The sequence below is a fragment of the Salmo trutta genome, chromosome 7 (assembly GCF_901001165.1).
Source record: "Salmo trutta chromosome 7, fSalTru1.1, whole genome shotgun sequence".
In the NCBI taxonomy this organism is placed as follows: Eukaryota; Metazoa; Chordata; class Actinopteri; order Salmoniformes; family Salmonidae; genus Salmo; species Salmo trutta.
The window spans coordinates 9,668,752-9,682,232 of record NC_042963.1 but is presented as its reverse complement, the minus strand read 5'-3'; the positions used below and the strand labels follow the sequence as shown (position 1 = coordinate 9,682,232).

The window sequence follows — 13,481 nt, the reverse complement described above, 5'->3', positions numbered from 1 at the left end:
TACTTCATATATTAAATTCATAGGCTGTATTTTGAATATGTATATGCTTTATATGAACATTTAAATAAAAATGCAAATTAATTGCTTATTAATTTAGTATGAATATTACATTTTTTTTTGTTAATTCCGATTCAGTTGTTCTTCACCATTTAACACAGCCACAAAGGCATATACCCCGCCCAGAGCCATGTATTTAGCGAGATGGACAAAGGCAGTTTCAACATTATGATGCATTAACATGACACTTCAACATTCTGTCAGCCAGAAAATACCACCCCCCTGACTAGAAAGTCGTTGCAAGCTTTGAAAATAACAGTTTATTTTTTTTATTTTCATCCTACCCTGTGATTTCTCTTTTTTTTTTTTTTAAGATGACTTCTTATCTTTTCAACCACAGATCATGGAAACGCTGTGTTTTCACATTATGTAGACACTGGTTTTGTGCTGGAGATAATAATTATGAGGTTGAAAAGTGGCAAATTTTCCCTTTGAGACCAAAAAGCTTATTTTTGGTTTCATAATTTTTTACCACTTTACTTTATGGCTGTGCTATAGATGGGTTAGCTGACAACTTCTCGAAACGACAATACATGTGGGGAATAGAAGGCGACTCGTTTCGGCTAGTTTAATGTTGTTCTTTATACCATGTCTTGTTTTGAGGTGTTTTGACTGATTTCATGGCCAATGCCAATATGGCTAAAATTCGCTACCTAGATAACCAACAACTGTAATGCTGTATTTGAGAGACAACAAGTGCTCATTGTGCAAATGTATTTATGTTTTCAATAAACATTGGAGACAAAATGTAGTTTAGGCTACATGTTGTCAACAATCTAAGCCAACCTATCTGTTTTGACCCATAATTACTCATGCATCGGTTTTGAGGCTAGCCTAGTGGTTAAGAGCATTGAGCCAGTAACTGAAAGGTCACAGGTTTGAATCCCAAAGCCGACTAGGTGAAACATCTGTTGATGTGCCCTTGAGCAAGGCACTTAACCACAATTGCTCCTGTAAGTCGCTCTGGATAAGAGTGTCTGCTAAATGACAAAAATCTAAACAAAGTTGGTCTGGGGGCTGAGCTAAATCGAGTGCACCCACATTTTTGAGCTGTCACGTGACAGTTAACTTTTCTGAACTTTTGGTTGGGTTCAAACATAAAAATCACGCTCATCGATGTTACAGGTTTAGGGTGAGTAGCTACAGAGATACCATAGATAGATAGAACAATGAGACAGATATTCTCCTGGACGTATAAATGTGAAGAATCCGCTTGGCGTTTCCACGAGGAAGCCCATTGGCCAGCAATGGGAGAAGATGGATGGAGATGGATTTTGGAAGACATTCTGCACATTTTCTCATCAATTAAACATTTGGTCTCAATACTGTTTGCTATTCCCAAAACTAAAATCTGTTACGAACAGAGTGGATAAAGTTTTGTAGACTTTACCTTTTGCCAAAGTTTTTTAAAAAATGACAATGTTTCGAAGGAGTACAAAAGTGAATCGAGTTACTGCGCAAGCGCCTTTGACAGAGTAGGCGTTCCCTAACAAAAATATGCAAATATTCTCGGAACGCACCAATAGGCTCTCGCTAGCTCTTCCCATTATGACTAATTTGTTCCCATTGGAAACGAGAGGCTGTGGTCTATCTTAGTTATACAAATCTTTGGAAATAATTTTGAGGAGATGTGAAACTCCATTGGAATCGTATTAATGCCCATTGTGTACGTTGCCCGTGCCTTGGCAATGGGCCGCGCGGTGCATTCTGAGCTATTCTGGTACAAAGCGAGTTCTCCAATGAGTGAATGGGAGTCAATTGTGCGCTAGCTCAAAACCCCAACATGAATTTCGTGAACAACAAGCATAACATTACAAATATTTTACGAGATGTGAGATAATTAACGTGTTCTCTGTAATATCGTATAGCTTTGGATTCGTGACATGTACTTTCGAGGAAAATAGTGTCAAGTCGCGTCAATTCGAATCTGGTATCAGAACAAAATAGTCAGCACATAGTAACTTCTGATTTCTTTGTACTTTAATTAATGCAAACACATTTATGGTAAATATGTGGTTCGTATATACGGGCTCCCTGTAACACCACGCAGGGCAGACAGAGAACTGAGTTTCGCATCCTTTGCTTTTCATTAAATACTCTGACAGAGATAGTTCCCGCTCACTGCTGGCCTGTCAGAGGGAGGATGAGCGTGGTTTAAACTTACTCATCCTATCGTTGGCGTGCAGGTTGGTCCCAACCTCGAGACGCCTCCTGTTGCCGGCCGTAGTTATTATCTTTGGCAGTCGATTTATCTTGTGACTGCACAATGCAGTTCTCTAAAACCCCGACACCCCTCCGCATATACATTTCACCCATATCCTGCCCTTATCTTTTAACAAGCTCTTCCACATCCCTGATTTACTCCATCTGCATTATTTCCATATGACTCACCATCCCATGAGCCCCTTCCTCTCACACAGCAGTATGCTCTTATCATATAGAGTATAAACTTAATATTATAGCATAGCTTCTTTGTTATATTATATAGGTTATGCAAACAAATAGTTGGTCAAACCCTAACAATAGGCAGATTTCTCGATTCATACCCTGACTTTGGGAAGGCAATTTGTGACGATGGTTTAGCAACCGCGCGACGCAGCAGGATAACGTGAACCTGATTGGTCGACAGTCTTCTGGGTGGGGCGTAATACCAAGTATTTTTTATAACTAAACCAAGAGACCACCAGCCTGTCATTTCTTCTTCTTCTATGGTATATTGGCGATCGCACAATGTAATGTGCATTCCGCCATCTACTGTGCGGGATGGAAACAGGATTCCCAAAAAATTGAACAAAAAAAATCTTTTTTTTAATCAAAATAGAAAAAAATGTATAAATAAATCAAACAAACTAAATCAAACAACTTCAAACGCTATTTGTTTTTAAAAAAATAGAATGTGATTTTTTTTAAACAAAAAGCAATTATAGTCAAGTCATGGGTGGAATAAATAAATCATGAACAAATATAAATGAAACAAGGTTTTCATCACTATTGATGTTTATTGCTTTGAACTGTACAAATTGGAAAGACACATTTTACATATAGTATTTTATAGAACTTATACAGTAAATGAGCCCCATTAAACACAAATGAAGGCCCGTCTACACACCACATGAGGAATAAAGTTTTACTGTGTGTGTGTGTGTGTGTGTGTGTGTGTGTGTGTGTGTGTGTGTGTGTGTGTGTGTGTGTGTGTGTGTGTGTGTGTGTGTGTGTGTGTGTGTGTGTGTGTGTGTGTGTGTGTGTGTGTGTGTGTGTGTGTGTGTGTGTGTGTGTGTGTGTGTGTGTGTGTGTGTGTGTGTGTGTGTGTTGCAAATATATTTCTTGCTCTTTGATGCATGTGTACTGTGTCTTCCTGTCCTTATTGGGTCCAAAGTGAATCGCAGCGGTTCTTGTTGCTACCGGCTGCAATCTAGAATGATGAAAACAGTTCAGTCATTTTTCTAACATCTCACTCACATATAGTGACAGCAGGCCAAGGTAGGAGAGTCAGACACACACACATGCAACAACATCACTCACACTTACTTCCAGTATTGGAGTTGTGACAGAGATCCTCTCTGTTCACCAATCGGGGTGGCCCGCGGCAACACAACCCCATCCATTACAAGGGACAGCAATGGGGTTTCCTCTCAAAGCGAGAATGTCTGTCTCCACACTGAGCTGCCAGTTAATGCCAACCAGAAACGCCAGCTAGCAAAGTCCAAATAAAGAGTTGGCCAAATCAGTGTTGGATAGTGTGGATTCACACTCGCTGTCTGCACAAGCATCAGGGAATGCCTCACCTGTCTCCAGCGGACAGTCAGATCTGCAGCTGCATGAAGTCCTACTCTAGTCTAGGCATATCTGTCCAACATTGCAAGAACTGCAATATCTTTCATAGCGTGAGCTGCCCCCTTCTGGATATGTGCAAATAAGAGGGCCATAAAGTAAAACTTAGTGAGGCTGACAGTTCTACAGGAGCAGAGCGAGAGCAGTGGATTATTACCAAGGCGAGGAAGCCATAGAGATGGAGGTGTCTCCACCTCACAAGAATCCACTTGATGACTTTGAAGCAAGAAGCTCTACCCCTCTGCCCGTTCATTTTAATGGCTGTTGCAAAACTGCAAATCCAGACCCTGAGGTTTTCTGCCTCACCTGCAGGGTCTTCCACACTAGTGCCTGCAAAGAGGTGGCGATGTGCCAGGGAAACCATGTGATCCTTCAGGTGTCTGCACAAGTACGCCAGGGTGAAAAAGGGTCCCTTTAATTCTGTGTAGGTACTGCAGTGCTGAGTACTGCAAAGGCTGTTGGTATAGAACACCATTTAATTATGCTTGTGCCCAACATTTTCACCAGTCATCCTCAGTTTAAATGTAGAAATAAATTGAAAGGCACTTGATGTACATTGGGAAAAGCACTGATTTAAAACAATGCCTAAAAGGCTCCTTAGAATCAATATCCCTCCATAAAAATAATAATGGAAATCACTTACAGTTACAGTGCCTTCAGAAAGTATTCACACCCCTTGACTCTTTCCACATTTTGGTGTTACAAAGTGGGATTCAAATGGATTTAATTGTCTTTTTTTGTCAATGATCTACATCAGGTATTCCCAAACTGGGGGTACGCGCAAAATAACAACAACATGTCAAATACAGGTAGCCTAGTCAAATAATTAACATCCAATCACATTAACCGTTACTCTCTTGCGGGAATTCCACTAACGGTCCGTATGTAGCCAACCGTAGCTGCTGCTCATGTTGGTATCTGTACTGATGGCGCAAAAGCCATGCAGGGAGACATAGTGGAGTGGTAACGTGCGTGCAAGCAGTTGCCCCCAACGCCACTTGGGTACACTGCAGCATCCACCGAGAGGCTCTTGCTGCCAAGGGAATGCGTGACAGCTTGAAACACTACAGTGAAAAGGGTTAACTTTGTTAAAGCAAGGCCCCTGAACTTTCGTGTATTTTCTGCACTATGCAATGATATGTGCAATGATATAGGCTTTTATAACATACAGAAGTGCGCTGGTTATCAAGGAGCAAAGTATTGACACGTTTTTTTTCAATTGAGAGCTGAGCTTAAAGTTTTCTTTACTGACCATAATTTTCACTTGTCTGACCGCTTGCATGATGGCGAGTTTCTCACACGACTGGCCCATCTGGGTGATGTTTTTTCTCGCCTGAATGATCTGAATCAATGTGCGGGACAACATTGAGGCTGTGATTAAGAAGTTGGAGCTCTTCTCTGTCTGCATTAACAAGGACAACACACAGATCTTTCCATCATTGTAAGATTTTATGTGTGCAAATGAAGTGAAGCTTACCGACAATGTCAAATGTGATATAGCGAAGCACCTGAGTTGGGTGCGCAATTACGCAGGTAATTTCCCGTAAAGGATGACACAAACTGGATTCGTTATCCCTTTCATGCCCTGCCTCCAGTCCACTTACCGATATCTGAACAAGAGACTCATTGAAATTGCAAAAAGCGGTTCTGTGAAAATTTCATTTAATCAGAAGCCACTGCCAGATTTCTGGATTGGGCTGCGCTCCGAGTATTCTGCCTTGGCAAATCATGCTGTTAAGACACTGATTCCCTTTGCAACCACGTACCTATGTGAGAGTGGATTCTTGGCCCTCACTAGCATGACAACTAAATACAGGCACAGACTGTGTGTGGAAAATGATTTAAGACTGAGACTCTCCAATACAACCCAACATTGCAGAGCTATGTGCATCCTTTCAAGCACACCCTTCTCATTAACCTGTGGTGAGTTATTCACAATTGTAGATGAACAAATAAGGTTTTATATGTACAATTGTTAAATAAAGAGCAAAATTATTGATTATTATTATTATTTGTGCCCTGGTCCTATAAGAGCTCTTTGTCACTTCCCACGAGCCGGGTTGGGACAAAAACTCACCCTCATTCTTATGTTTAATAAATGTATTGTATAGTGTGTGGCAGGCTTACAATGATGGCAAAAAACAACATTTGAGAGTGCGCTGACCCTGGTGCTGGAGGGGGTACACAGCTGAAGGTTGAATGTTTGAAGGGGTATGGGACTATAAAAAGTGTGGGAACCACTGACCTACACAATAATCACATCAAATTGGAAGAAAAATTCAAATATTTGTAAAAAAATATATATAATATGGAAAATAAAACACTAACATATCTTGATTAGATAAGTATTCAACCCCCTGTTAGACTACAGGGGGTTCAATACAATTTTAGAATCAACTTTGGCAGTGATTTACAGCTGTGAGTCTTTCTGGATAAGTCTCGCTAAGAGCTTTCCACACTTGGATTGTGCAACATTTGACCATTATTCTTTTCAAAATTCTTCAAGCTCTGTCAAATCGGTAATTTATCATTTCGAGACAACCATTTTCAGGTCTTGCCATAGATTTTTAAGCAGATTTAAGTCAGAGCTGTAACTCAGCCACTCAGGAACATTCACTGTCTTCTTGGTAAGCAACTCCAGTGTAGATTTGGCCTTGTGTTTTAGGTTGTTGTACTGCTGAAAGGTGAATTCATCTCCCCGTGTCTGCTGGAAAGCAGATTGGACCAGGTTTTCCTCTAGGATTTTGCCTGTGCTTAGCTCCATTCCATTTGTTTTTTATCCTGAAACCCTCCCCTTAACTTAACGATTACAAGCATACCCATAACATGATGCAGCCACCACTATGCTTGATTATATGGAGAGTCACATTCAGTAATGTGTTGTATTGGATTTGCCCCAAATATAACTTTGTATTCAGGACAAAAATTGCTTTGCCAAATTTTTTTCACTATTACTTTATAGGGCCTTGTTGCAAACAGGATGCATGTTTTGGAATATTTTTATTCTGTACAGCCTTCCTTCTTTTCACTCAATTAGGTTAATATTGTGGAGTAACTACAATGTTGATCCATCCTCAGTTTTTTCCTATCACAGCCATTAAACCCTGTAACTGTTTTAATGTCACCATTGGACTCATGGTGAAATCCCTGAGCAGTTTCCGATCTCTCTGGCAACTGAGTTAGGAAGGACACCTGTAACTTTGTGGCGACTTGGTGTATTGATACACTATCCAAAGTGTGATAACTTCACCCTTATCAAAGGGATATTCAATGTCTGCTTTTTTTTAACGAGTTCTACCAATAGGTGTCCTTCATTGCAAGGCATTGGAAAACCTCCCTGGTCTTTGTGGTTGAATCTGTTTGAAATTCACTGCTCAACTGAGGGACCTTACAGATAATTGTATGTGTGGGGTACAGAGACGAGGTAGTCGATTAAAAATCATGTTAAACCCTATTATTGTGAACAGTGAGTCTATGTAACTTATGTGAATTGTTAAGCCCATTTTTACTCTTGCCATGAAATGTGGCTGAATATTTGACTTGAGACATTTCAGCTTTTCATTTTTTATTAATTTGTAAACATAAAAAAATAAACATAATTCCACTTTGACATTATGGGATATTGTGTGTAGGCCAGTGATGACACAATGTAATCCATTTTAAATTCAGTCTGTAACACAACAAAATGTGGAATAAGTCAAGGGGTGTGAATACTTTTAAGGCAAAGTACATGTTGCCTTCAATTCAAAATACCCTTAATTTGTAATAATTTATAAATTAGCTTTAGCCCACCCAGGGATTAAAAGTGGAGTGCCAAACTCTTGTATATTTTTCTATTTTGGGCTCTTGGTAGGTCCTTAAATTTCCCTGAAAGTGACCTTTGTTTTCCATTATAATTTATCCAGTCTCATTGACCGTTGGGATCTGGAGCCTTAAACTTATGTTATGAGTCTGAAACCAGTGATTACATGTTGCAGCTCAAGATTTAAGATAATACTGCCAAATGTGGTTTGAGGTTAAGGTGTTTGCTTTCATTATTTGTTCTGTTTTCTGCAAGATATTTGAATTAAAATGGGATTTAAAATAGGAACAGATGTCTCTCGTGCTGTGCTTTTTAGATGTTGATGTTGCAATGCAGCATATAAAATCTATTCAGTTTTTTCTTTACTTCCAACATTCAGCAATATTTTCTCTGTGGTCAGCCATCTGGTGACACCACAGTTTAGTCAATATTTCAGTTCCTTTAAAAATGCCCACACAAATTGAACAACTTGCAAGATAATCGAATATTCATCCAGACTATAAATCTGCCTTCATAAATACATTATTTATTATTAAGAATTTACAGTTTAATCAGTCAAAGGAAAGGTTTCAGAATGGTCTTATCTGCTGCCATGTTATGTCCAAGAACTGTCTTTAAGTGCTGTGGGTCAATCAGGGTGACTAGGTTTGTTTGAAACGGCTACTCGTTCTTTGCTGCCCAGTTCACGTTAATGAAGGTTTTACTGTCCATGCGGTCAATGTATAGGACTCCATCCAAGTGATCCATCTCATGCTGTAGGATGCGTGCGGGCCAGCCGCTCACTTGCCAGGTCACAGGCTCCGCCTTCTCATTCAAGCCTTTGAAACAAAAAATGAAAACATTAATAGAAAAACCAAACGAATGCCTAATTGATCTGATGTTCACCAGCCATGGGTCGAGAGATTTAGGTCAGATGGCTGTTTCGGGTAGATTAAATCTGGGGTGTAATCATTACTCCAAACAGTTGCAAAACATGACTTTAAAAAAAATGTAGCTGCTCTCTGGAACACGTTACTTATCTCACCTGAGACTTCCACAGAGAGGTAGCGTGGAACAGTGGCCGAGAACCCCGAGATGCTCTCACAGGCTTCCTGGAACAAAACTGTGCGTCCATCTAGGACTCGCAGCTGGGGGTTGATAAAGATCCGCAGAGGCACAGTGGTCAGACCACGGGCTTCACGTGCAGCAGGCAAGCTGTCCTCCAACATGCGCTCTGGGAACTCCAGAGCTAAAATACGAAGTGGCACTCCAACTTGAGGTGCACTCAGTCCCACACATTCAAATTTCCGCATCACCTTTACCATGGTCTGGATCACCTCCTGAACTGCCGGACCCTGTACTGCCCCAGGGTCCACCGCTGCAGCCTGGGCTCGCAGCACCGGTTCACCCACCTGGCAGACATGGGGGTATGGAGGACTTGGTGGGGGCTTGATCTTCCGCTTCATGTACTGTAGGTAGGAACGAACCTTGATGTTTGTAGAATAAGACCGGTAGGGGGCCATGGAGACAGGAACTACCCAGCCAATGGATCCAATGGAATGGGGCCGTGGGGCTTTTGAAATACACATTCTGTAAGCACTAGTCAACAGCACTGAAGAGCACACAGTTATATTCATGGTTGGGTTCAATACTGGCAGTAGTCAGTCTGCTACAGCCCTGCAGGAGACAAGGAAAGAACTGTCAAGAAGGAAGTCAACTTACTGTAAATAATATGGACAACAACAAATTGGTGTTGGGCAAAGATTGGTATACATGCACATAAAAAATGGCCTGTTTACCAAATCAATGTAACCCGGGTATAACCAAAATAATTTCACATTATCACATGACAAGTTTACATATTGAGCAGCTAACCTAGCTAGTAAGCTAATAGCTACAGCAGTTAGTTAGCTCACTGCACACGATATTGAAACCACGCAAATACAATGAACTCGAGTATCCTATCCCATGCAAGCGTTACACGTTTCCATACCATAAAACGTTACCCTAAATTTTATTATATTGATTGCAGTTGCAACAGTGATGCCATTCTTATACTGTAATTTATAAATTCATAAAAATACACACGAGCGTGTAATGACATTAAGATAATCACTTCCTGGTCAATTATTTTGTCAGGTCTTCAAAATAAAGGTTCTTTATTGTGGAAACGTGAATATTTAAAACATTTTATTTAACCTTTAACTAGGCAAGTCAGTTAAGGGGGTAAAGATTGAATAACATAGAATATTTGTGCTGTATTGAACGCCTACCCATCATATTTTTATCGGTTATGTTTTGTACATATTTAGCAGGTTCCCTTGAATACTTAGTTTTGACAAGTTCTTGGACGGTCCTGACCCGGAAGTATTTGGCCGTGTTTTGTCGGCCGTCATTACGCTGCGTTCAAAACAAATGGAAAGTCTGTCAGATCATGACGACAGTGACCTTCATTTCGGAAAGTGATGACGCGAATGCCGACCGGCTTGTAGGGGCAGACAACGGATGCATTTATTTTATCTGGTAAACATCCATCAATTATTTGGTTATTTATTAGCTATAATAAAACCAACCGTTCTAAATGCAAAGTGGTAATCAGATGTCTTATTCAAACTCAGCTTGCAAGCCTATGATGATGTTTGCCCTTTTCATAGTTACTTGTCTTAACCAGTGGCGATTTTAGCGAGTACATGTTGGTGGGGCAAACTCGGCAAAATTTTTTTAGATGCATGCCAGCAAAGCCACTAAACAACACAACATTAACAATACGTTAATTGCACTATAACGGTGACAAACAGTGCTCACAAACTTAGGGCCTACATAAAGCTGTCCCAACAGCAGAGCTTTCTTTTCAGCACCATGGAGTGAATCCTTACCACCACTACACCTGGCAGGCTTCCTGCTTTGCAGAGTTGCAAAGAAAAAGACATATCTCAGACTGGCCAATAAAACTAAAAGATTAAGATGGGCAAAAGAACACAGACCTGTGAGCCCCAGTCTCTTTCCTGCTCCTCACACACTATGTCCAGCTCAAAAGTTTTTAAGACATTTTAAACTGGAAAAAGAGGCAGTCACGGTTTTAACTAAACACCGCTCTATTCTCTCTCTTGTGCAGGAGCAGGAACCAGTGTGTCCAGTGTTCGGGCATGCTACAGGCGAACCCACAACGGTTTGGTGCAACGTGGCCCATCCTGTTCTGCTGAACCGGCAACGGGACCTGTCCTGGATGGTCGCCCACGACATCCTTCCAGTCAGGGCCCGTTATGCACTTCCAGGGCATGGCGAGGACACCCAAGTGCCCCCGACCAGGCTGCGGCCAAGATGAGTCGGTGAGGCACTTGCTCTGGGAGTGCTGAGCCGCCAGGGACCTGTGGAAGGAAGCAGGCCCCCTGATCTCCTCGTGTCTGCCAGCAGGGGACGACCTAACGCCCCAGCACGTGCTGTATGGGGTGGGCCGAAGGCCTATTCCACCGAAGGCCTTCCCCAAGCTCTGGCCCACCCTCACGTGTCTGAAGGATGCACTGTGGTCCTCCCGCAACCTGCTGGTAGCAAAATGAGTAGAGACCACCCCCCAGGCAGTGGCCATGGTAGCCACGGAAGCCCTGGGGAGGTACAGAAGAAAGGAGGCCTCGACCCCCAGGCGTAGGGTCCCCCACAACACCCAAGGTCCCGGAAGCCACTGTCTGACAGCGCTGCGGTGCCTAGGGCGATGCGCCTAGGGGAGGGATCTCCTCTGGGCCCCGAAGGACAGGACGGTTATTGATTCGGAAGAGCAGGAGGAGGCGAGTTGATAAGGACTGACCCGTTCCTGTACAAAGGACCGAAGACAGCTTTTTAACAAAGTGACCTTTTAACATGTTTTCATGTCTTTAAAAAAGTATTTTGTACACATTTTAAATGGCTTTTACAGATTGGATGTTTTACAAGAAAAAGTACTTTTATTGATGGTTGTTTCTATTGTTTTTAAGTAAGAAACATGTACTTTTTAACAAATTTAAATGTAATATTCTAACTCTAATTCTCTCTTTCTCTTTCTTTCTTTCTCTCTCTCGGAGGACCTGAGCCCTAGGACCATGCCTCAGGACTACCTGGCTTGATGACTCCTTGCTGTCCCCAGTTCATCTGGCCGTGCTGCTGCTCCAGTTCCAACTGTTCTGCCTGCAACTATGGAACCCTGACCTGTTCACCGGACGTGCTACCTGTCCCAGACCTGTTGTCCCAGACCTGCTGGAACCCTGACCTATTCACCGGACGTGCTACCTGTCCCAGACCTGCTGTTTTCAACTCTCTAGAGACAGCAGGAGCGGTAGAGATACTCTCAAAGATCGGCTATGAAAAAGCCAACTGACACTTACTCTTGTGTTACTGACTTGTTGCACCCTCAACAACTACTATGATTATTATTATTTGACCATGCTGGTCATTTATGAACATTTGAACATCTAGGCCATGTGCTGTTATAATCTCCACCCGGCACAGCCAGAAGAGGACTGGCCACCCCTCATAGCCTGGTTCCTCTAGGTTTCTTCCTAGGTTTTGGCCTTTCTAGGGAGTTTTTCCTAGCCACCGTGCTTCTACACCTGCATTGCTTGCTGTTTGGGGTTTTAGGCTGGGTTTCTGTACAGCACTTTGAGATATCAGCTGATGTAAGAAGGGCTATATAAATACATTTGATTTGATTTTATATTTTCCTATGACTTTATGGGTACAATTATTTTTCTTTATGGAGTTCTTAAGACTAGTGATTTTAATTTAATTTAGTTATTTGAAATGTTGTTTTATTTTTTTGAACAGTAGTGTTTTTTTTACACATTACTCACATGGGGAGTTATGTGTCAAAATGGGGGGAGGGAACAGTCCTTTGAGGTTTTGGATTGAAGTTTACACACCTTGAGTGATGTGTATGGAGTGATATCAAATTTTAATTGTCACATACACATGGTTAGCAGATGTTAATGCGAGTGTAGCGAAATGCTTGTGCTTCTAGTTCCGACTATGCAGTAATAGCTAACTTGCAATCTAACCTAACAATTTCACAACAACTACCTTATACACACAAGTGTAAAGGAATGAATAAGAATATGTACATAAAAATATATGAATGAGAGTTGGCCGAACGGCATAGGCAAGATGCAGTAGATGGTATAGAGTACAGTATATACATATGAGATGAGTAATGTAGGTTATGTAAACACAATATAAATTGGCATTGTTTAAAGTGGCTAGTGATACATTTATTACATACATTTTTTCATTAATAAAGTGGCAAGAGTTGAGTCAGTATGTTGGCAGCAGCCACTCAATGTTAGTGATGGCAGTTTAACAGTCTGATGGCCTTGAGATAGAAGCTGTTTTTCAGTCTCTCGGTCCCCACTTTGATGCACCTGTACTGACCTCGCCTTCTGCATGGTAGCGGGGTGAACAGGCAGTGGTTCGGGTGGTTGTTATCCTTGATGATCTTTTTGGCCTTCCTGTGACATCGGGTGGTGTAGGTGTCCTGGAGGGCAGGTAGTTTGCCCCTGGTGATGCATTGTGCAGACCTCACTACCCTCTGGAGAGCCTTACGGTTGTGGGCGGAGCAGCTGCCGTACCAGGCAGTGATACAGCCTGACAGGATGCTCTCGATTGTGCATCTGTAAAAGTTTGTGAGTGTTTTTGGTGACAAGCCAAATTTCTTCAGCCTCCTGAGGTTGAAGAGGCTCTGCTGCGCCTTCTTCACCACGCTGTCTATGTGGGTGGACCATTTCAGTTTGTCCGTGATGTGTACGCCGAGGAACTTAAAACTTTCCACCATCTCCACTACTGTCCCATC

At 41.9% G+C, this 13,481-nt stretch overlaps 1 protein-coding gene and 1 long non-coding RNA gene across 3 annotated transcripts; one reads left to right on the top strand and one right to left on the bottom strand.

Annotated features, from left to right (window-relative positions):
* Window positions 1-8,056: 8,056 nt before the first annotated feature.
* On the bottom strand, window positions 8,057-9,784 carry pdf (peptide deformylase, mitochondrial). Of its 2 annotated transcripts, none has more exons than XM_029757855.1 (3): window positions 9,663-9,784; window positions 8,715-9,346; window positions 8,057-8,508 (listed from the first exon to the last, which is right to left on the bottom strand). In XM_029757855.1, the coding sequence occupies exons 2-3, from the start codon at window positions 9,304-9,306 to the stop codon at window positions 8,351-8,353; spliced, it is 750 nt and encodes a 249-aa protein (XP_029613715.1). In that variant the 5' UTR covers window positions 9,307-9,346; window positions 9,663-9,784; the 3' UTR covers window positions 8,057-8,350. The 2 variants fall into 2 exon arrangements, with proteins under 2 accessions (XP_029613715.1, XP_029613716.1); XM_029757856.1 differs by having other exon boundaries at window positions 9,676-9,784.
* A 208-nt stretch (window positions 9,785-9,992) lies between these two features.
* LOC115196876 (uncharacterized) lies at window positions 9,993-11,660 on the top strand. The gene is made up of 2 exons (XR_003878924.1): window positions 9,993-10,192; window positions 10,785-11,660. It is a non-coding gene; the product is annotated as an uncharacterized LOC115196876 (long non-coding RNA).
* The last annotated feature ends 1,821 nt before the right edge of the window (window positions 11,661-13,481 follow it).